Source organism: Papaver somniferum, chromosome 6, assembly GCF_003573695.1.
Source record: "Papaver somniferum cultivar HN1 chromosome 6, ASM357369v1, whole genome shotgun sequence".
Classification (NCBI taxonomy): Eukaryota; Viridiplantae; Streptophyta; class Magnoliopsida; order Ranunculales; family Papaveraceae; genus Papaver; species Papaver somniferum.
Genome location: NC_039363.1, coordinates 118,934,975 through 118,960,291, shown reverse-complemented (window position 1 = coordinate 118,960,291; position 25,317 = coordinate 118,934,975). Strand labels below are relative to the sequence as shown.

The 25,317-nt window shown below is 34.4% G+C and overlaps 1 protein-coding gene across 1 annotated transcript; it reads right to left on the bottom strand.

The window, feature by feature from the left end:
• Nucleotides 1-1,518: 1,518 nt before the first annotated feature.
• Nucleotides 1,519-8,311, bottom strand: LOC113289041 (serine/threonine-protein kinase STY46-like). The gene is made up of 16 exons (XM_026538200.1): nt 7,756-8,311; nt 7,146-7,260; nt 6,389-6,468; nt 6,161-6,280; nt 5,339-5,393; nt 4,659-4,769; nt 4,402-4,452; nt 4,107-4,288; nt 3,914-4,021; nt 3,274-3,347; nt 2,989-3,164; nt 2,758-2,853; nt 2,545-2,625; nt 2,371-2,424; nt 2,082-2,216; nt 1,519-1,979 (listed from the first exon to the last, which is right to left on the bottom strand). Exons 1-16 carry the CDS (start codon nt 7,947-7,949, stop codon nt 1,896-1,898), a joined length of 1,716 nt encoding a protein of 571 aa, XP_026393985.1. The 5' UTR covers nt 7,950-8,311; the 3' UTR covers nt 1,519-1,895.
• Nucleotides 8,312-25,317: the final 17,006 nt, after the last annotated feature.

Sequence of the window (25,317 nt, the reverse complement as noted above, 5' to 3'; positions counted from 1 at the left end):
GCATTTTGGCTTTTTTTTGTTCCTATAGGACGTGCATTATACTTGTAATTCCAACGAGTCTCTCCATTAGGAAGAACTTCAGTACCATCTTCGAGTGATACAAAGTTACGATGATTATTAAACAACTCACTGATTTGGCTCACAGTGAGTTCATAATTATATCCGGGGACCTTTTCTCTAAACGTTTCATAACATGCATCATACCTGAATGGTTGTCCTGTTTGTTCCTGAAACTGCTCCCGGCCTTCTTTTGTCTGAAAAATTATGTAAGAAAAATTATGTTTATTACTATTATCACCACTATATGGAAAAACTTAAAAAAAAATTAATAGAACTTACCAAATCTTCGTGGTTCGCACCGCTTTTGGTTTGCCGATATATAGCGTTAAGAATGGACACGAATTCTTTGACATCTTTTTTTACATATTTCATCTTGGTTTTTAAGGCTCCCCAATCTCTTCCATTTGGATTGCCGTTGTGTTCGACAAAAATTTGGTGAATACGTATCCAAAACATAGCGGTTTTTTGTCCCAAACCCACAATTTCGTCCATACTCACATAAATAAAGGCGGCAATAAGATCAATCTCTTCCCATTGAACAAAATTATTAACCATTTTGAATGAAACTAAAACATAAAAACTTGAGAAGTAGAAGATAAACATAAAAATCAAAGAGGTATAGTAAGAACAAGGGAAAAAAGAAATCAATTGATGTAAGAAGAAGAGAAATAAGAAATCAATTGATTTGGTGTGATTTGAGTAGAGAATGAAAGAGATATTTATAGAGGATTTTGAAAAAATAACCGCTAGGATCCGACAGTGAAGAAGATAGAACCGTTATTAATGATGGATGGTTAGGATCGGGTGTGAGAGAGGTGTAAACGAAAAAAGGTCTAACAAATATTTTTTACGAAACAGCCACTCAGTAGTCGTGTAAAAAGCTACGGCTACTCAGTATCCGTAAAGCTTAGCAGCCGTATGATTTCTCTTCCCTACAAGAGGGATCAGATGTGATCCTCCAAGTAGGGAAAGGAAGGGATATCCCTACACGTGATTTCCCTTCCCTGTAAGAGGATCAGATGTGATCCTCCAAATAAGGAAAGGGAGGAATATCCGTACACATGTTATCCTCCAAATAAGGAAAGGGAGGAATATCCGTACACATATAGGGATATGGAAGACCATAATAGATGGGGAAGGGTGGTTTTTTGAGTTTTTGAGGGATATTTAGGGATGGGGAGGGCACCATAGTGCTAGCTCTTAAATTTATCTTCAAACACAATGAACAAGTGATAGATTCTAAAGGTTACACAATAAAGCCAGCGAATACATCCAAACTGTTTCTTACACCTCCCAGCTCACATACATGATCAACCATTTGAAGAATTGCAAGAAACAAGAAATCTTAAGAAGGGACAAAACAGTTCTGGTACAGGTGCAAGTAGAACGGCAAAAATAAAAATGATGATTTATTTTTCTTCTTTTTCGGATGTTTTCCCGTGTGTATTTGCAAGACAATTTTTAACTGATCATTTAATAGAATTATTAACAGAGAAACACAACAAATAATATGCTACTGCAGGCCACACGGGTTCTGCAGCAAGTTATCACTAACCCTTCCAACCACAAAATTCAACATCGCTTGACCTGAATATCAAACGCTAGCAAAACAAGAAGGAAGTTGAAATAGGAACACTAGCAAGACCTAAGTTAAAATAGGAACACTAGCAAGTCCTAAGAAGTTACATCTCGGGGTTGGGCTGATCGCGAAAAACAAACTACTGTACAAGGCAGCGATCAGAGCAGCAGATGGGAAAATGGCCCATGTGATGGCTAAGGATCAGAACGAGATATAAAATAAACCTGCAACTAGGCTTCTTCCCTTGTGTGGGTACTTAGTGGTGATGACTATTCCTACGAAGAAACGGGAATCTGTTCGGTTTCTCTTTTTTTCGTTGTTCCTCTCCATCATCTACGACCTGCTAACAGAACAAAATGATGAGTAGCCAGAATAGTAAACAGCTATAAAATATGATAGTAATAATAATGAAAATACTATATAGTCATGTTAGCTTATGCACCTCTTTGGTAATTTGCCGCAAGATGTCAATGATCTCAGAGAAGTCAGGCCTCAACGATGGATCTTGCTGCCAGCATTTCTCGAGCAATTCTGCAAGCTTTGGATGCGTTTGCTTGGGGATTGTTGGTCGGAGACCCTAAAACACATCAGTACAATTATCGGGACCAATCAGCACTTCACCAAACAAAAGAGGGAGAAAAAATAAACAAAAAGTTTAAAACTGAAGTGCTAACCTAAAATTTGTTAAGAAAAAAAGTTGACACTAGAGGAGAAAGAATATAAGAAACTACCTTTTGTACCACACCGACTGCTGCTTGTAACGGGGTCAAATATTCATACGGAAGCTGAAAAAATCATCACACAACACGTTAATTAAGCCAATTTATATAATGTTATGAGTATAAAATATTAAACAGAAGGGGCTACACATAGTTCCACGACTGTGTTAATGCACTGTTGTATACCTTTCCTGTCAGCAGCTCCCACAGCACAATTGCAAAACTGAAGACATCGGCCTTGTGATCATAAGGCTTGTGTTCTATGACCTTAAGTGAAAAAACTATAACCGATGAGAAAATCTACGAAATGAAAGCCCTACCCTTCTATTAGAAAAACTTTCTCCACAGACTAACCAAGTAACACGAAGCAATTTAAGAGAACTGTTTCAAACTTCCTACCTCTGGAGCCATCCAACGGTATGTTCCAGTTTCCGCGGTCATTACTCCAGACTGAACTTGCACTCTAGCAACTCCAAAATCAGCGACCTTAACAACCTGATGCAAAAGATGTTTTTAGACAAACAAAAAAATGGAACAAGATCATTGGATTAACCAAGGTTAATTTACAAGTGCCATACACAAACATACTTAAGTTTAACAGCTGGTTATTATCATTTAAGACTCATTTACCTCATTCTCATCCATAAGAAGATTCGCAGCCTTCAAATCCCTATGAATTATATTATTTTGATGCAAATAGTTCATTCCCTTGGAAACATCAATTGCAACTTTAAGCAAAGATGGAAGTTTAAAGACACCCTTGTGTTTGTGCAGAAAATCGTACACACTTCCACCAGACATAAATTCTGCACAAAACAAACTGATAGAAGTTAATGAACAGAAAGAAGACTGTTATACTCAATTTCTCATATCAATATATGATTCTGCGACAGATTTCAAGGAGGAGTTTCATGCCTGTCACAATGCACAAGCTAGGAGTCTTGGTGCATGCGCCAATGAATTGAACAACATTCTTGTGTCGAACCTTCCTGAAAGACAAAAGATGGAGGAGAGAGAGTTGGAACACTGATAGTGAGTGCAAAAGTAAAATAAAAAATATACTGATTTATTTATATTTATCCAAAAGATGCACGGATCACGGATATACAAAAATTTCTAGTCATTGTCATGGAACCTGGATCCTATACCTCAACCCTGTCACTGTCCTTCCAGAAATCCGGGTTGAAGTTACTCTTTTTCCTCTTTTTTTGTGATAACCCCAGTTTTGTCTTCGCATGACCTGGGGACAAGTGCATTCACTATCAAAGGTGAGGTCTGAAGGGAGACAAATCCCCAAAGATGACCTACAGGCAACCATGATCTACTACTTCCTTTGTATTTGCTTTATTGTAGTTGCCAATTGGCCCTTGCTTTGATGGTTAACCTAATATGAAATAATGAGAAGTAATCTCCAACACCTTTGATATTTCAAACTGAAAAGGTTCTGTCTCGGAGAAGATTTGAGTGATTCACATGTAACTAGTTAACTATTCGCAACAACAGATGAGTACAGGGAACAGATTGGATTGACATATTGCAAAAGAAATTGACAAACCTCATAATATACACTTCTTGCGCAAACTCTTGCTGCATATCCTCATTTACCCTCTCTGGTTTTAGGACTTTAATGGCTACTTCTTGGCTGCAATATGTGCCTTTGTACCTGAAAATCATCACGCAGTTGGAGTTTAGAATAAAATTAGGCATCAGCAAAATAACTAATAAACTCGGGAGAAAATTTAACTTACAAGTCTCCATATGACCCAGATGCAACTTTGTTCTCAAATTTTAGCTGTGCTGCATCAATTTCCCAGACATCTGTCCCATCAGTGGGTATCTTTACATGATCAGAAGTTTGTTCACTCCCGCTCTGCTCGTGATTATCAATAGAAGACACTGGATGAACTTGTGATTTGGACCAAAACTTCTTCTGCAGTGCACATAGTAGGACTTAAAGAGCAGAAGAAGATTGCACATCCATTTGGAAGTAATAAAGGACATCTGTAAGCAAAACAGGTAAGGAAAAAGGCACGTAACAATTACCTCAAACTTTGACACTTCCTTCTTCACGGCTTGCCTAAGATGCTCAGTTTCCTACACATTTAAACTAAGGATGTGAAGAAAATATTAAAAATATAGGAAGACAGTTACCCTCTCAAAAAATAATCACTCGGACAACCTTAAACACGGGAACCTAACACAACTATTATCCCAACCAGGTGATTCATATGGCTGCTTAGATGATTAGTTCACTTAGTTTATTAAGCATTTTAAACCCAGACAGAGTAAGTGGAACATACCTCATCTTCCCAACCCTCAACCACAAAGACGTCCAAGGAGTATCCGTCGTTTGTGGAAAAAGCATGGGCCTCTTGGATGTTCAGACCAATTTCAGCAAGCAACGAAGTCAACTGGGGATAAAAATAGATAAATCCATCACAAAGCTGTGCTAGTAGCGTTGAAAAATTATGATGATAGAAACAAAATCTTGTTACAGAGATAAATGCATGTAAGAAGGTTAGTGCATAAGTTTGGCGTCGACAATTTCAGAGACTAAGAAATGTTTTACTAGAAGGAGAAAAAGATGACTCAGGATAGCAATCTCCAGGCTATAGACTGATTGTTTCCTCTTTGAGAATGTAGTAAGAGGTGCAGGATTTTTGATCCCATTAAAACATGCACGTTCAAATATCACAGACAGCATTCAACCACTAAAAGGTCAACATTATACTTTTGTACGGTATAAATGTACGAATTCAATCCGTTCAGGAATCTCGTAACAGTACTTTGGATACATTGGTCTAGAAGACTAGTATCCTCAAACAAGATCTGGAACCAAAAGGAAGTCTTTAAAAGAAGAAAAAATGGAAGTGCACCGTCGTTAAATGCAAAGTTAGGCAACAAATTTCCAATTTTCTATTACAAGTAATACATCAAAGTTAATGATAAACAAACCTAGAGAGCACGGTGATGAAAATACCTGACTGAGAAGTTTTGGCTTGTCATCCGTTGAGAATGTGATTTCATGCATTGGCCTACATGATTATGAATTTGTCATGAGCTAGGTGCAATAATGTGAAAAAACGGTTTACTTGGCACAAGATAGAACTATATACTTCCAGCAAATAATTGCAGCCTAATCATATCAAACGTTTAGCAGCAAGAAAAAAGGTTGCAAGAAACATAATAGGTTATCTCACATGTTTAAGAAATGCCAATAAGAATGAAAATACCCTTCTCTGTAAACAGGTGGTAAACATGTTACAAGTAGACACCTGAAGCACACAAAAGAATGAAAACATAGGACTTGGAGAAAGTATTTCCTATCCAACGAACCACCAACATTACAACGTTTACCGAATATTATTGGAATTCTCAGAAAACTTGTCTCATTCTTAGAAACTGGATTTATGAACACAATGAATCAGGAAACTGTCTGGAATGTTAAAAATCACTACTCTTTAATATAGAGAACAGTTGAATACATGACATTGCCAATACAGATAACAATCAAAAGAAGGAAAGAACTGGATAGCGTTGTTTCAGTTGAATACCAAACAATTAATTGGTACCCATCAAGCTGAGCTGTATTAGTTTATGAATTAAAAAGAGATATTGCAGGCCAATCTGAAGAACCAGACATCCATGTACCAATCTAAACATAAATTTTTTCTTTTCTTATTCATGTAAAAATAATGATTTAAGGGAGTGACGAAAGTAAAAACGAAACTCTTGATGAACGTTAAAAACTTGACATTTTTAAGGACTTCAAATGTCGATCAATTTCTATAGTTGTAAGTACCTGGTGAAGTGTACACTCTCATTCTCAATGCTATCACCATCATCGTCATCTGAACCTCCAGCTTCGAGTGCAAGAGCTTCAAGATTCGGCGACGAACCAAAGGCAGGCGGTGGATGAACTCTGAAGATGAAATGTACATCAGTAATCTAATATTTGTGGGCGGCAAAATATTATTAATGGAGAAGTAACTGCAATTACAAAGATGTACTGTCACGAGAGAAAATATACCTTCGTTTGCTAGAGTAAATAGGACTTTGAGCATCTCCTTCTCGGAGAGTATAATCTGACCCATTTGAGGCAGCCGGAACCTGCAAAAGAGATACTAGAGTAAGTATGGAAGCGAAAAGGCATACATACAACGCGAACAAATTAGGAAAGCATCCCAAGAGAGGGGGGAAAGGGCAAACTCCGAGAATGTCTCCGCTTTGCATGGTTATTTGAGTTATTATATACTTTTTGATCCAAAATTGCCATGATATGAAATTGGCATCAAGACTTGAACGCAGTATAATTTTGTACAAACACGACAACGTGAGAGTGTGCAAAAGGTATGTACATAAAAACTACCTGACTGAAGATTACATAAGAGTTTGGACTCATGTGTGGGTGTCAACATGTCAAACTTCACAAAAGTTGTGTAGTTTCACAGATAATTGAGGGAAGTGGAACCAAAGAAATAACTAAAATGCGGTGGCAATGCAAATCGTGCACCCTTGAGGATAAAAACAACCTCCCAACGGATATACTCTGGTCTTTATTAGGTGCTAACCAAGATTGCACGGACACAATTTTTTGATAACATACATTGTCAACACATATCTGTAATGTGATACATTTCTCCATTATAAGCAACAAAGAAAATGCAGGAGGCATCCCCATTTTTATCTGATAACTAGACAAAATAACACAGAGATACTAGCTCAAAAATCAATAATAAATAGTACATATTTCGACAAGAGGTGGAATAATCCAGAGTGTATCTTACCTGCACGAGGCGAACATCAAATGCAGGTCTATTGGCGGGATCATGGGCCAATTGGAGTAACCTTTTGTGTTTAAGAACATCTTCTGCCCTTTCCGCGTTTACATCGAGAGCATACCTAGAAAGTGCAGAGAATAACATTGTGTCTATCAGATTAATTCAAAAACAAGTACAACTTTAATCAGACAAAATTTAAAGTCATAGATTATCGATATTCTCACAATCTTGCAAATTTAACATTCTAAAATAAAATCTAATTCAGTCCATACTCGAAAACGTAAATCCATATCAAAATCTCAAAAATACAATATTAAAATCCGTTAATTTTCTGATCAAATGTCTCCACTCTAAAATAAAAGCAAAAAACCCTAAACCAATCAAAATCTTCTGTCAAATAAGATCAAACAAAACAACCTGCATAAATCCATCAATTAGCACAAAATACCAACAATCTCGTTCTAAAAGCACACACAAAACCCCAACATGCGATGTTATAACAACAATTGAACGATATTTGGTAAGATCCTAAGCAAACAAAAACAGATAAAACAGTCATGAATAAATGAGAAAATTGATGAATTAATCAATGGAATTATTGTTATTGTATTAGTACCTAGTAGGAAGACGATGAAAATGAGACCAAAGCTCATCTTCAAAACCAGGAGTAAGAGCTTCTTCGTTATTAGAATCCTTTAACCTACGAAGAACCTCATTATAAACCTCTAGTTTTTGCCTTTGTTGTCTTGGATGTGTTGGTGATGAATCTACAGTTCTGCTATTACAACTTTCATTATCATCCATTGCCATTAACCAAAACTAACAACAACAATAATAATCAATCTAAATATCAAGGTTTATTATCGTTAATCACGAACGAACCAGAGAAGAAAAAGAAGAAACGGTGATCTCGTGATTTATTTATTAAAAAAGAGAGAGAGAAAAGATTTCTGATTCTGAAAGGAGAGGAGGAGGAGTTTGTATTTTGGTTTCTGTTTTATTTATAGTAATTAGAAGATTTTATTTTTATTATTTTCTTGCTTTTGCATGAGAGAATTATAAAAACTAAAAAAACAAAAAGGATCAGGGAAGGCGGGGGACTACTCAAATGCTGTATCCAGGGAAGGAAGGAAAGAAAAAAGAAGAAGAGAATTTTGCTCTTTTTTGCCCTTCTCTTCTTCAAGATTACTCTCCAAAATACACTTTTTAACCTATTTTCCAAAAAAAAAAAAAAAAAAGAATCCTAGTGATTTTACATGAGCCAAACTGAGGAGATGTTGCCATGTAACACATAATGTAAATCCACGTGGAAGAGACTTTATCGTAGTGGTTTTGAATATGTTATCCTTTTTAGGTAGTACACATCGATATTACGTGGCATAGTTACATTTTCAGACTTTAAAGTGGGTTTATTCTTTGGTATCTTTCGGGGTTACAGCTTGGTGTGGAGCAGCAAGCAGATTCATTCAGCAAAACAGGAACTAGTACTTCTTCTACAAGTTCCTGTGACGCAGCGATGTATGGATATGGATATATTGCAGTGTGGGGACTGTTTTGACCCTACTAGTGCAGATAGATAGATTAATCCTCTCCTCTTTGTTTGTTTGATATTTTCTCGTTTTTTTGACTGAGCTTTGAATCTGATCCGGATTTGATAAACATGTCCGGTTCTATAGTTTTGATGGAGATAGATATATTACTCACTTGTGCTAGGAGGCAGGCATGTCCCTGGAAAAATGGATGGTGGACTGCAGCCCCTCGTCCAAAGGATGTGTTCCCAACTAAAAACTTCGGTTGTCTAAATAATTCTTTGTGCAATAATTTTATTTGTGATTTCTTATTTTTAATTTTTGCTTATGATTTCTGTTTTTGATATTCAAACATAATATTAACATTGGTAATTTTAAGTAGAAGTTTCCTTTTGGTCTTCTTTCCGAATTTGGTTGTATAAAATGTTTACAATTCAAAAGAAAAATCATTTACATTTTATACAATACTAGTTGGTCACCCGTGCATAGTTACACATATTGAATGTATATATTAAAATTAATTTTGTTAAAATACATAATATTACTAAAAACGAATAAAAAATTAATAAGCTCGTGATTCTAAAATCTAAAGAAGAAAATTTATATTCAAGCTTCATAAATTGATTAAAAGTTATAGTGGTCCAGTTTTTTTTTCAAATTTGAATTTTAATATTCTTTAAATTTATGAAGCTCGTGATTTTTCTTCTTATATACTTTTGTCTCTTTCGGTTCACCTAATAATAACTATATGACTTCACTTTTCAAAGATCGATGTTCTCTCTAGTATATGAGCATCAAGTAGTGATTCTTAGCAAACAATTCATCTACTTTAAACAGTCATTGCACTATATCGAATATTGGTTCTCTGACGCACAACTGGCTCATAGATTTCAATGAAGTTCGTGGGCGGTGGGCCAGTCACAGTATTGCACAATTTTCTTATTGAATGACGGTTGTGGTAGGATATGTTTTATCTCTATCTTCTTTATCGGTATCTAATTCTAGTAGTCTTTCGTAGTGATGTTTTTATCTTCTAATTCATGATTAGATGATAAATGTGTTGCGTGACATGGCTCCTGTAGCCAAATATATAATTCCCCACCAACAATTTATCAACCATATGCACATATGATTCCTTAAATTTCCACTATTTCGGGAATGTTTTATGCCAGTTTATCATGCGACTAATTAGTTCTTATTTAAATTTACCGTAAATTATTGGTAATTAAGTTTTTATACCTCTCTCTATGAGCGCACTGATTCGCATAAGCTTTAAAACTTTCGCGTTATTATTGAGTAGAACCTCCACATCTGGTTCAATATTAATAATTGTTCCAACTCAAGAATCATCATGCAATTCTAAATCCGATTTATACATGCATAAGTTTATCTATTAGTCTTATTAATTTAAAAGGACTGAAAAATAAAATGTATGTCTAATAATTTTTTTATCTTGGCACAAATATTTCGATCCTGCATGGGGAAAAAAAGCAATCCTTCACCCAAAGTCCATTATCTAGAAGTGTATTTTGAACACGCCAACGTTTGTAATGTAAGGTATTTTGAGTACCTTACAGTTTAACAGTATGTGTCTTTCAAGCATCTTACACAGAGTACCTTACTGGGTGGAGGAACTTTATCAGTTGCGAAGTTATTTTTTTTTTGCCAACAACACCTACACTGTGAGTACATACTCTATATTACAATGTACGACACTAAGTTCAACTTTAACAAAAAGAAAAAAAAAAGTGTTCATGATTAAGGGATCAAGATGGATATCGGTTGTTGAGTTGTACTGAACTCGAAAGTGTACACTAAGCAATAAAATAACGCTACTTAGAAAATTTCTCATGGATATATTCAACATCTTGGTGTATGTGTACTTACAATCCAGATCTATTCCTATATAATTATGCAATAAGACCTTTAGAGGCTACAAAATGTATTTAGATTTCGAACTCGTAGATTTATGTCTAATTCCAAAAAAAAAAACCTTCCAACTCACTCAAGCACAATAACAAAGTTGCATAAACACATGAAGTAAACAGTATAACTAAAGAATCATGTATCGAGACCACGTTTTTTGTCTGCTTGAAGTACTTGATTGACTATTTTGATTTTCCTATCATGTGAGGAATATAAACCATATACTTAAAAAATAAGAGAGAAAATGAGCCGATCTAGAAGAGATTAATTAGAAACTTCTTTTACCAAAAGAAGAACCAGACCCGCCAACTCTTATACTTGAGACTGCAGTCTACTCCACTGCAAAAAAAAAACGATAAAATCAAGTGAACGAAAGCAAGAACAAACACCTACTCTTTTTAAGCCCTTTGTCTGTAATATTTCAAGAATGTTAGTTTAACTTCTCTTACGTTAAGAGTAGCAGCACGAAAAACTAAGGTAACATCAAATAAATATGTATGTTCTTTGCTACACATGTAAGAATCAACTGCACTTGCATAGACAACATCACAAGGCACAACTCTCCCAAACTTTCGGACTTTCCATTTAACATTATATGACCATAATAAACATTATATGATCATCAACCACGCAACATTACAATCAGTCGTCGAATTGAATCCAACTATTGCTGAATATGTACACAAAAAAATAGTATAAGATGTTTCGGTTACTCTTGAATATCACTTTGACAACATAGAGATTTTATATGCTAGTTGCACACGATTATATGTGAACGTGATTTGGAAAGCTCGTGGAATTCATGCAAATATAGAAACCATAGACTCTGAATGGTTTCATAAGAACAATACCATGATTTTTTCATCTATTTCATTTTCATTCAAGCAGAAAAATTTCTTTAACAAAATAGTTCATACAGACATTTCAAAAAATAGCAAAAACGAAAAAATGAACCTGTATTTGAAATCACTACCGAAACTATATAAATTCAATATGGCGTGTCAATTAGCATACCAAATTTCATGTCGAGAGCAATCACTGCTTCGCTTTTTTTTCTCGGTATCACTGCTTCGGTGCAGTTATGATGGATTCATAGTGCGTCAACGTATAAAAGAGGTCCTCTGCTAAATCCGTCACCTGATGAGTAAAGAATTTCTACAATTACTTGCTCCATGTATGACAAAAAACAAAAAAAGTATGGAGAACGATAAAAATAGCTTTAACTCCCTTGTAAGACTCTAAAAAAAAACTTTCAATCTAGTTTAAAACTTTATAGAAGCTTAACTCCATTGGGTATATGTAAATCCATGCAGTAATCAATCGATATCCAAAGCAATCTAGATAAACAAAAAGTTAACAAAACACTCTTGCGCTTTTAATGTTCACCTTACGTCATCACCGTAAGGAAAGACAAATATCACCACCTTGGATTCACCAAAAGCCAATATATAAATTTTTCTGATAAAAATCAAAGAAACCCCAGAAAACAAAAAAACAAACATCAAAATTAATTTCATCACCTCTGATGTCGGTACTGTTAAGATCCACATTGTTGCGACTATTACAAATGCAAGTCAGCATTCATGCATTCCCCATTGTTGCTGCTATAATACATGAAATAAATAAAAAGGTTAGACAACCAAACCCCAAGTGCTGCTATAATACATGAAATAAATAAAAAGGTTAGACAATCAAACTCCAAATCGCAAAAAATAAGGGAAAAAAAAACAAAAACAAAATCCTAGAAGTAAAAAACAACCAGAAAACAATGTGGTTTGGATCTCGCTCGAGTGTTTATATAGTGAGTAACCAAACCCATAATTTCTATAATAAATTTTCTTGCTTAGGAAATAATATCGACCTCCATATAAATTTTCTTTCTTAGCAAATAATATCAATCTCGATATCTCTAAATTTATATAATATATTTTTATAATTTGGGTATCCTATATTTTTAGATCGTCATATTTACTTGTTGTGTTTCCTTCCAAGAAAAAATATAGGGCATATCTATGTTGTATTTTTTGTTTATGGAATGAACAATATTTACTTTTCAGAAAAGCACTAAGATTTTTTAGAATTCATAAGATTTTGTTATATTTATTTATTTTATGTAATCTTTTTTGATTGGCCAAAATATATATTGTAGGCCACAAATTCTTTTCTTTAAATTTTTTTATATTATCAAAATAAAAATTATTTTCTTAAAATATTGATAACATTGCTAAAAATAGAAAAAGGTGTGGAAACAATGTTATTTTGGTAAATAAAGTGATATATTTTCTTAGACAACATTTTTTGCATATTTACCTATAAGATAAATAAATATTATTTTTGGACAACTATATTTGTTTGTTGAGTTATTTTTCCAAAAAAGATATTGAGTATCTTCTCCATATCTGAAAAAGGAAAGTGTGTTTAATTTTTTTTAATTTTTTTATGAAATGAACAATATTAAGAAAATAATGTTTTTTTATTTTATGTGAAATGAACATTATTAAGAAAAATAATGTTGGACCAATATTCATTTTTGTTGATTATACTTTTGTATTGAGGTTTTTTGGTTAATCATTTTTAGTTTTGTTTAAATCATGTTATGGTACTTACATGCTTTTTTATTGACGGTTTTAATTTCGAACTATTGGACAGGATAACCGATCGTTTTTTTTTTGCGGAACAGGTAGCACGTTTTGGTCAGGTAAGCATTCACGACTCTATTTATATTGATTTATAAACTTAGATCAAAGTATTTTTACTTCTTTCGAATTGTAAATGTAATCGCAATTATGGTTAGTTTTAATATTAATCAATAGGGTAGAGTTGTAATTAGGATCAGTTTAATTATCAAAAACTGTAATTGGACATTAAACATTTTTTTTAATAATTTTGTGATTGATTTAATTTTTTGATGAGATCGTGATCAACAACATTTTTTTTGATGTGATTTTATTTTAATTTTGTTTGTAAAATATTTTTTTGTTTATTTCGTTTGTTATTTTAATTGTTGTTAGGATTAAAATGTTTATTTTTTAAATATTTTTGGCAATGTGTTAGATTTTATTATATTCGGTTATTTCAGGTAATTTGTTTGTTTGTTGTGATTGGTGGAAAATATATTGTATAAACCAAAAATATTATAAAAATGACAAAAAAAAATATTATGGTGTCAGAATCAACCAGAAGCTCTGATTAACCACGTCGATCGAAAAAACTATGTTTTATATAGAGAATATGATTATTTATTTTTTATTTTTTTGATATATAAAAAAAAAAATCTTTTTTGCTTGAAAGATTGTTGTTCCCAGCACTTGGTAAGCTAAGAAAATTCCAAACTGAACCGATTGACAATTGTCGGACTAGCATAAATCCTTTCTCTTTTGTTGTGTAATAGTATCACACCTTGTGAGCAAGCAACCATTCATTTGAGGCAATTTGACAGAAGCCAAGAGAATAAATTGTGCATCATTCATTGTAGATGTGACATCCCCTGAACCAAATTCTTGGAGTACACTGTAAACATTAACTTTAACTAAAGATGGTTAATTGGTCACGGCTATCTGCTGCAGCAGGATTGCACCCTTATTTGGATTTGACGACGCTTTGTGGACTCTCCTCCTGCTTTCATTAATGGATTGCTCACGCTCGTAGATCTTACCTCATTTTCGTGCATTCCAGACCTAACGATAACTTAGGTTAGTGAAGTTATTATCTTTGTTTTCTTAAACAATAAAAAAAGCTTATTAAGTTATCTTCAAAATTATTTTTGTTAATCATAGGCTATCTCTTTATTAAAAAGTGCATCCTAATTTGATCCGAAGTTTTATAATATCCACAGTATGTGATAATCCCATCTTCCAGCTCTTCTTCTGCCTTTTCCTTTTCTTGGCATTCTTATTGGACCCATGCTCGCCCCATCCGTTCTTATCCACTAAGAAATACACTCTCATATTGCACACGAAATGAACATTATTGCATTCCTGAATAGAACCAGCAGGCAGCAAAGCAAATGGTTTTCCTTTTTGACATCCATAAACAACAACCAATGGCTATACTTCCAATATCGTAGGCTTTTTCAAAGTCCTGTGACTTTGTGCTTATCTAACTGATAAGTACAACACTGTAATTTTTAATGGGTTACTTAAAAGTCTTAAACAAGCATTTAGCAGCCAGTTTGATTATAATTATTATTAATTAATAGTCATTAATCACAGTGTTTGGTTTGATTTGTTTTCAAACTACGAAAGAATAGAGGAGCAGGAGTATAGATTGGATTAGGATGTAGATTTGGTGATTATCTCGAAAAATAAAGAAATTAAGTAATGGTAGGCTAGCTAAAAGGGACAAGTTTAAAAGAGTGATTATGATATGTAATCTACATGGCAAAAGTGGCTCTTGGATGTGACGAGAAGGTGACAAACAACACCGTGAACTGCAATCAATATTTTTGGCAAGCCTGGTTTATGTTAAAAATAAAGAAAAAGTGCGGCGACCAGAACTTGGGCGGTAATCTCTTTAAGGTACATTGATCATAATTAGATTTTTGATAATGTTAATAAACATCTTGACAATGATATTAAATCTTATCCGAGTACCTGATTTTTTAGAATCATGCAGGAAAATAAACGTTGAAAATGTATATGAGATCAACTGATTTCACAAATCTTAATTGAATATGTGAATTATTATTTGTATTGTTAGTCTTAAACTCTTAATTAGATTGGGATTTGAGTTTGAGAGGGAGACAGAGATAAAGATTCTATATTGCCTTTGTCGTTTAGAAAAGAGGGTGATTTTAGTTTCAGTTGTAGGTGGGACCCGTAAAGGGAGGCACTGGAAATGGCATTCACATGGTCCGAGTCATAGTCAGGATACTGACTGCCTACTCAACAACAATTTTGCTTTATGATCCACAAGGATTGTGTCACGTGGATGGTATGCATGAGTCATGAATATTCCATATCACCATTTTCCTTGCCTACGTGTCTCTTCTCTACTGCTGTGGACGTTGTTTACATCCAAATGCAGCAGTATTACCATTACTGTCGATATATTTTTTCGTCGAAACATTTTACTTCACGATAAAAGAGAGGTTACGTGAATGTTTACAAGATAATTACGAACATCATAAAATAAAAAAAATAAAATTTAAATATGAATATGAATATGAAGAAAGGTATAGATTATTAATAATCGCAAAGAGAAAGAGTAACGAACTGTAATAGTTTTAACCTTTTGTAAAAAGGAGGAGGGATGGTATAAACCGGAATAAACGCGGTCATGTAAGATAGTTATCTTCGTCGAAAAGAGATGCTTTTAAAAGAAAAATTAATTTGCTTTAACTGTTGTTTAAGACGGACCTGGATTCTCAAAATTTCTTGGATTGAAGGTGAAATCGAAGTGCCGCCAAGTTGAATCTTTGATGTTCTTGAATAATCCTAACAAACCACAAACCAATTAAAATACCTAGAAAAAATCACTTTGCAAAAGAAGATAAAATCACCATAAAGGTGAAGACGCAATAGCACAAAAGCGAAGATACAATCCCCTCAAAAGCGAAGAAATATGTTAAACGACATCAAAATCATAGCAAAATTGAAATCCTACACTAAAAACTAGTAACAATTAAAATTAAAAAAATAATTTTCTCAGATCTAGTCCAATACGGATTACATCTCAACAAAAGGATAAAGGCTACTTGAAGAGTTTTTAGGTTTTTTTAATTTTCTCTAAGAGAGAAAAGAGATAGGTATATTCAACACGAAGAAAATGAATGTATCAAATATACTTGAAACTTGGGACTGTGGGTGGCCGTATAATTATATTGTCTGTTATCCCCCAAGGCATTCTCTTATGGACCTTCATAATTCAAAATTCACAAGGAAAAAAATGGGTAAACGTGGTGATTCCAGATTGGGTTCAAGAGATTGCTTGAATACCATATTGAATCCACCTTTCATTTGGCGTTCCAAAATTTACTTTTGGTACAGCAGAATGAGCCATTAGATTTTATTTTATAAGTTTAAATTCAATGGTTATGCTATATGCGTCCAACCATTGGGCGCTTCTAATATTATTAACAATTAGATTTTCTTTAGATGTTAAAATCTAATTGTTTCAATCTTCTGTGTCAAACCATTGGGCGATTTCTTGATTCAACCTTGAATAACGATAGCGCTTAGACCTTGAACTAAGGTGACGTGTCGCCTGTTGAATGTGAATGATGATGATGAGAGAAAGACTGATAGGATATTGTTATCAGTTACATAATAGTCTGATATAAACTGATACAATTGGACCGAAATTGTATAGTAACTTGACAATTACCTCGTGGCTAAAAGCTTATTTCGTAATTTAAAATCTGTCATGAGACTCAATATTTACTTAATTCCATACAATATTTGTATTTGGACTCGAGATCTGTTAGTGAGATCCAAATTATACAACAAATTAACTTGACATAAGATGTACACCATGACACATAATCTATCAAAAAATGTCACATGACTCTAATTTTATAAGCGACTCAAATACAACTTTATTGGCTAAAAAAACACGTGGATCAAAATTTATCTCATGGATCATCACATAGTAAATAACCATCACGTGAGACACTGGTCCAACCGAGGAGATGTGTGTAAAAATCAACCATCATGATTACAAAACTAGCCATTTTTAGGGTTTGTGAATCGCAGTAAATAATTTATACCACTTTGTGGTTATCTTTTTTGCCGTTTGGCAATGATATCTCCAATAACAACTATATCATCCAACTCCTGATTGGTATACTAATTTCAACCTTAATTTTACTTATATTCTTTTTACATGTTTAACCTCACAGAATCTCTTATGATCTCAATTATATTAATTAATGTTATCTCATCTTAATCTCCTGAAACATGGACTAACCCAAAGTCTATGCTCCTAATTATACTCAAGAAGAATTGTTATCTACTTGTATAGCTTATGTAATATTACGATCACAACATCCTCTCCATGGTGTAGATCTATCGACAACTGAGAACTTGGGGTGGAACATTCATGAAAACTTCGTTGCAGACACCGAAACCAGATCATGCTTGATCCAATGTCGTTTTTAAACAATCAACAGAGAAGTAATGTAATTTGTAGCTTTGATAATACAAATTTATCGAGTGAGAATGATGTGTGCAGTATGAAGCGGCAACAAAATTTTTGAAATTTTGCACTTAAAAATTTAATTTCTTAACTTGTTGCGATTTTTTAACTTATTTTGTTCGTGATATTACGTGAAAAAAGATCTCTATAAGAATGACAACCATTCAAAAGCAAAATTTTCGGTTTCGAACATTGTTTCGACATTATAAGGTGTTGAACATATTTAACCATTTTTTGTTGCAAGCTGCTCCACCACCTGCATTTTAATAAAGGCGTAGAAGATTTATCTAGTTTTAATTAAGATAGATAATCCGTTGAAAGACCCTATTCTTACAAGATCTAACATGCTTTTAAAAATGTTGGATATTATTGAAAAAATTGCCTAGATTTTCTTGGTTTTATTACTCTCATCTAGGTGTGGACCAACCCGTTAAACTTAGCAACACATCTTTCGCACCCGCATGAATCTTTCGCCTCCTTATATGGCTCCTCAAGAACGAAAATGATTAAGTGATATGCTTATATTTATGATTTTTTTGATTTTTTCACGTGCCCTAATTTAGCCTGATTATCAATTATAAAAAGAACTTACTTTTATAAACATAGTTGTTGCCCTAAATTGCCTACCGAAATAACGTTGGTAGGGTTGAAAGAAGGGATCAACATAACAAGGAAGAAACAATCTTAATAAAGTAATCTTTCGGGTATTTGTCATCATGCTATATACTCCGCGTTTATTCTTATTCTTCAAAATGAACCCAAATTTTAATCCAATCCACTTTCAGTTTATCTAACTCCAAAAAATGGATTCACTTCAGCAATTTCTTTAAGAAACCTATTGTCATCTCCATTATCCTCTTTTTTTTAAATTCAATCTATTATAACTTTATTAAACATGTAAATTTAATTAAGTTTAGTTCGTTTTAATATCTGATGTTGTAAATTAGTGTGGGTCTTAAATCTTCATTTAAAGTCTTTATGAACTTTATGTATTTTGAGGCAAAGAATAATAAATTTAAATCTCTATTCAAGAACATTGATTCATTATTCGCTTAATGTTTGATCGTCTATGTTGGCAACATGATAAAGAGAAAACGTAGGATATAAAATAGAAAGTAAGAGAGAGATCCCCAGATGAAAATGATTAAATTGAGAAAATCTAGGTAGTTTCTGAACTTAGATCCAATGGATTTAAAAGCATGTTAAATCTTGTAAAATTAGGGCATTTAAATGAATCCTTCCACTTTAACTAAATACAAGTCTCTAATTCAATTTAAAAGAAATGTAATTGATTCAGATTTGTACCTTAAGTTTTTATTAGATAGAAATCGAATTACATCGAAGTGAATAATATAAGAAACAAATACAATTATTCTACAATTATACATAAGGGTTCCATCTAAAATAGTCAATCTCGAATCTCGTTCTGTATCGGTCGGGACCGAGACACTGAGCAAACTTTATCTCGAAGAGATTCTCGTTGAGACCTAGGAGTCTTTATTTTGAATTTTATATAGGTAATATGTATGCCAAATATTTTGAACACTTTTACATATGTTAAACTTGCATATATTTAAATAAATAGTACCAAATTTTAAGGGGAAAAAAGTTGTATAGGGTTAGATTTGACTTTTATTACAAAATTTTCATATGTAAAACTTGTCTCGGCGAGTTTCTCGGCCAAAACTCGTTTCTCCGAGACTAAAAGACTCGTATGGGCCAAGGACCAAAACTGAGATACTCGGTAAGATCTCGGTCGAGATTGAAAACAATGGTTTCATCCTTCCAAGTCAGGATAATTGTTTGTGACTAATAAGTTCGAGAGATCTTGATTGGTTGGATAACTTGTTGAGTTCAAGAACCAAGTTCATCTCATAAATTTAATAAGTAAAAATATTAGGTTGTTGTGGTGCTTGTGTGTGGTAAACTATGCCAGATAGTATCGTCCATGGTCAAAATCCTTAAGGTTGTGGGAAAGATAGATTATGTTTTACTACTTAAGTGAAAAATCCTTGTTCTTGTGGTACTTGAGTTTATTACACATATTCTAGGTTAGACTGATTGTGACTTCCATAAACAGAGTCTATAGTAGGACACATTTGGAACAACATAAAATCAACCCTCAATTTATTTGTGACCTCGAACTTCTAACATGCATTAGTTGCATTTAGATACCACAAATGGTTACAACGGTCCTTCAATTGGTCTTCATTAGCGTGTATGCCATAATGTGGATCAGTATGATTAAGAACTTGAAAATCAATTACAATTGTAGTAGGTTCCCATGGTAAAATCATAATTCGTAACTCTAAGGAATTTTGTGGCATAAATGACGATGAAGAACCATCATCCGTGGTTTATGCAAACAAGCTTGGATATTCTGGAGGAGACTGGGTTGCAGTAATATGTGAAGTAACATCAACTCTACCAAATAGTTGTTGATCCATCCCAAAGTCGTGTTGTGGCTCAATAGCTCTTACAGGCTTCAAGATTGAATTGAACCGAAACATGAGTCTATTTTGTTAAGTAGTGGGTTGGACACTGACTTCATTGTGCTCCTACTCTTCAGGATCCTGTAAAAAATTTAAGTAATTGCCTTAGGAAATGTGACTTTGAACTAAAGAGTTTATGTGATGCACTATTTTTTATTCGAATGCAACTTAACAAATTAGTATAATCCAATGTTTAAGTATCATTAACATTTTTGGATTCCTTTCCTTACGGGATATTAGTTGGTACAATCTTATTGCATGAGTGTATCAAGTGTGAAAAATGAATCAAAGTTGACTATTAAATCATGACATTCAGACATCAGACCAGCTTGCACCATTATTGGGAAAATTCTCATTATTAAAAGGGTTAACCACAAAACTTTGTCTAGGTTTGTATAAAATTGATTATGGTTAGCCTCTAATTATTCATTTTTAATCTAATCAAGTTACTTTAATTATTTCAAGTTAAAAAAAAAAACTAAAACACCCGTGTGTTGTCTTCCAGTGGTTTTGCTCCCTGCAATTAAAACACCTTGGCTGACTTACAACTCAAACACTTGTAATCTCTACCACCTCTCATCTCAGCTGAAGCTTTCACGGCAGATGCAATTTTTGTCGACTCCAGGTTGTCCTAAGCGCAATCAAAAGCTTCCCGAAGAGTACGTCATGTGGGAGGGATGGTTTTAGGGCGCAACATTTGACTGCCGCTTTGAGTGTGGCAGCATCAGCTATTGCAGATGATTTGTTGGCTTCAGTTACTGGCGTGGTGAATCTTTTATTGGTAGGAAAATGTCCAACTTCCTTAGGGGAGTACATTTCTAGTGCACCAGACCTTAGACCCATTGTTGTTTGGACTATTTGGAGGCGATTGGTCTCTAAAGTTTTCGCGGTTTCAGTTGGTAAAGATATGGCAGCTTATTTGGGAGATTTTCAGTTTGGTGTGAGTATTCCATGTGGAGGTGAGGGTATCCTTAATGTTTTCAATAGACTTGTTGAGATGAGAGGTAACGCATGTACTATGTCCATGTTACTCATTGATTTCGCTAATGCCTTTAATATGGTGGATCGAACTTGTCTCATCGAGGAAGTCAGATTGCATTACCCAGGCATATCAAGGTGGGTGGAGTTATGTTATGGGAGGCCAGTTAAGCTTTACTATGATAAATTTGTTTTGTCCTCGGCTATTTGTGTGCAACAAGGTGATCCCCTTGGTCCCTTATTGTTTGCTTTAACACTTCACCCCCTTGTTAAAACCATTGCTTCACAATGTGAACTTGATTTACATGCATGGTATTTGGATGATGGTACTTGGGGATACTCTGAAGTGTCGAAAGCCTTAAAAATATTTCAAAATGACGGTCCAGGTAGGGGATTGCATCTCAACATCAATAAGACCGAAGTCTTTTGGCTAACTAAAGATCCTAGAAGCACCGCAGATGGGGTTTTTCCTTCCAACATCGGTAGACCTGCTAGAGGTGTTAACTTTTGGGTGGGCCTGTTAGCTTAGATCTTCAGTTTTGTTGCGACATGGTGATCAACATGGTGAATAAAACCATTCAGTTGATGTCTTCTATCAAGAGGCTCAAAGGTCCCCAAAGCGAGATGTTATTGCTTTGTAGTTGTATTGGAGTATCGAGGTTGTACTTTACTTTACATACAACCAATCTTGCGGCACTCCAATAGGCTATGGATCTCTTCGACAACCATTTGCTCCAATATTTGAGGTTGTTGGTTACGGGAGATGGAGCTGGTTTTGGTCTTCTACAACAACGGTTGGCTGCCTTGCCAATCAAGAATGGTGTCCTATGTATATATACTATGGCTGATACTCGTACTTACTGCTATCTTGCCTCGCAAAGACATACCAGCTCTATGCAAAAAATTATCCTCAAATGTTCTGCTGATAAAGTCCCTATTTTTCATCAGGCGCTGCAGTCCTATATCCAGGTATGTGGTTTGCCTTCTAACTACACCATCGACGACACTGCCCTTTTGTGTATGCACTCTTTGGAGGTAACTTACTTCGATGCAGTTAAGAAACAAATCCCTACCATATTTGCAATGTCGGTACGAGACTCAACGTTGTGGCAGTGTAACAGGCTCAAACATGCTCAAGATTATCTTTTGGATATACCAATTAGTGGGCTTAACCAAAGTCTTGGTACAAAGTAGTTTCGTACTGTAGTTTGTTATCGCCTCGGTATACCATTATTTACCGAAGGTGGTCTGTATTTGCGCTGCAACAGATTGATGGATATTTTTGGAGATCATTCTTTGCATTGTGCTAGCGATGTTGGACTCAAATTACGGCATGATCTTGTGTGTGATGTCCTTGTGTAGATATATGTTACAAGGATGGTGTGTCAGCTCGCAAAGAGGTTTCTTTGGGATTATTATCTGATGATGGGGGTGCGTTACTTCCTGCTGATATCTTAGTTTATAATTGGGAAAATGGTCTAGATGTTTGTATGGATGTCACAGGAGTTTCGACTTTCACAGGTGGTGGTACTCGTACTTACACTCCTGGTCAAGCTATCTCGAACTTCGTTTCGCGTAAGCGGAAAAAGTATTTGGAAAAGTGTGTTGAGCATGGGTATGGACTTGGTGCGCTTGATTTCTGTGTACTCTAGGGGAGTTGGGTGAAGATATTGTGGTTTTCTTTAAGAGGTTAAAAAATTATTTGGTTAACAATGATGCTGGGAGTGGTCTTGGTAGTTTTATCTTTCAGAGAGTAGGTGTTGCAATTCAAAAGGGTGTTGGTGATCAGCTTGTAGTTAGGTTACCAACCCATTCATTGTACACGGAGTAGTTTTTCTTTTTAATAATAAAAACAATTTTAAAAATGGGCACCTAACGCAGCTGGTCATCCATGTTTCCCAAAGTTTCATGCGCTCTAGGAGGTCCCAGGTTCGATCCCCCAATAACATAATATTGCATGAATTAACATGGAAGGTAGAGTTAGCTTGCCCCCCTTGTGACACAATCTCAGCCCCCAACGCCCCCCCCCCCCCCCCCACCCCATCCGCTTCGGCTCCTTCGGATAGGTTACCCATGAGGCTCGTTGGTAGGCTATCACGGCAACCTGTTCAATTAATGTAGTAGTACGTTGTTGGTGCTTAGCTTGTTAGGCTTCCAACTAGTTAATGTAATACCCTTTATCTAATAAAAAAATTTATCTATAAAAAAATAAAAAATTAATACATGATAACTAGTTATCATTAGAAAGAAAAATCGTCAGTGAAGTTGGTAATCAGATTGATAAATCAATAAACATTTTCTTGGTAAAAATCAAGTTGGTCCGAAAAGATTGAAAGCGCGGTTTCGTAAGTGGCGTATCGGAAAGTATGAGATTACCAAGAAGGTCAAAACCTAATAGACCTATTGGAGACGAAAATTTTATAGTCTGTCATAGTCGCTATCAGAACATTTTTCTTCCCACAAGATAGTGAATGTGGGATTCATCAGTGTCTTTAATTCAATTCGAATACGGGTAATTATCGTAACTTATGAGTTTTATTCTGAATTTTGTGTACAATTTTCTTTAGGGAGTAACGGATATACTTTGGACCATTTTTCTAGTTCAACTAAACCAGTTAGTCCAATCCAATGTTTAAGTGCTTATAATACTTTTGGGTTTCCTTAATAGTAATTCTTTTATGGAATAATAGTTGGTACAATTTAATTTCACGAGTTGATTTAATGCGAAAACCATTCAGAATTTACTACTAAAACGTGTCATTCAGACATTAGACTAGTTTGCATTGTCACATGGAAAATTTCCATTATTTATGTAAAAGGATTTTCTGAAGGAATTGAGCTACAGTTAACTGAAATTAGGATTAACTTCTAACTAATCATGTTTTTATCTGACCAAGTTACTTCAGTAATTTTAAGTAAAAAAAAAATAAAAAAAATAATTTCATGATAACCAGGTGTCACTATGAAGAAAAACCATTCGTGAAGTTGATAATCAAATTAATAAATCGATAAATATTTTCTCGGTAAAAATCAAGTTGGTCCAAAAAGTTTGAAAGTGTGGATCCTTGAGTAATATATCAGATAGTCGGTGCTTTCCAAGCGAGTCAAAAACCGACCCATTTTGGAAGCACATATTTTCTGGTTCGCCTGAGTCAATAGCCTTTGGTTTTATGTAAATTAGCGGTTTCATGAGTTTTCCTGACATAGGAGTATACTTGACGTAAGTTTTGGTCTAGCTAATATATTTTGGGCGTTATTAACTTGGTACTCCTAAAATTCTCGGTACTGTGCCAGAACAATTTGGTTCTAAACCTATAGTCAATTTGGCTCGGTCCCCAATTTTCCATGGTGTACTGCTTTATGATTAGAAAAAAAACGTTCGTAGTCCAATAGAATTGGTGCACAAATATGGAAATAGTTATACCACTAATACCGCAATTATATACTTCGACTAAAGATATGACCATTATATATATAACTCATGCAAATGAATTGTGGTATTTATCTCAGTGATGCCCGGAAAATCATGGAAACTTTGTTTTCTTGATAATGCATGTATCGAGGGTTACGTATAGTTCGGCTAAAATTGCATACCCCGAGTCAAGATTTGGTGTCTTTATCTAAATCTACAACTGCATTGAGCCAACCAACTTTTGCAGTAGTGCTGGAAATAGGGAAAGGACATTGGAGTACTCTTAATCAAAACACTTTTTTTGTTTCTTTTTAAAAGTGACCTTGGTTCATTAAATTTTAGTTGCTTTGTAAAAAATCTTTGACCCTGAGTTAGATCGGCTTTAATTTTGATGACTTGGGAGGGCTTCAGTGTCACTCATATATAAAGGAAGACTCTTAGTCCATTCCCCCCTTGACGTTTTACTTAGTTGAATAGAACCATATTTTTCACGTAGTACTCCAGCAATGAGGTACATATTTTGCGCATAATTTCTATAATATTTGCATAATTTTAAATAATGAACCTTCCTCAATTTTTGTGAAAAATAAAATTAAATCCAAAAAAATAGAAAACAAACATACCAGTTTGAAAATCCTTAAAATGGAACGTACGAGTAGTACCCTCACCAACCGAAAAGGAAATAAAGTAGTTGGAATCCCGACCGC

Excerpts from the sequence above, each read along its gene's own strand:
- LOC113289041 (XM_026538200.1), bottom strand. The coding sequence starts at position 7,949 with ATGGCAATGGATGATAATGAAAGTTGTAATAGCAGAACTGTAGATTCA. Across the intron at positions 2,626-2,757 it reads ACCGTTGGATGGCTCCAGAG|GTCATAGAACACAAGCCTTA; the intron begins GTAGGAAGTTTG and ends TTTTCACTTAAG. Across the intron at positions 1,980-2,081 it reads TGCGGCAAATTACCAAAGAG|GTCGTAGATGATGGAGAGGA; the intron begins GTGCATAAGCTA and ends TTCTGTTAGCAG.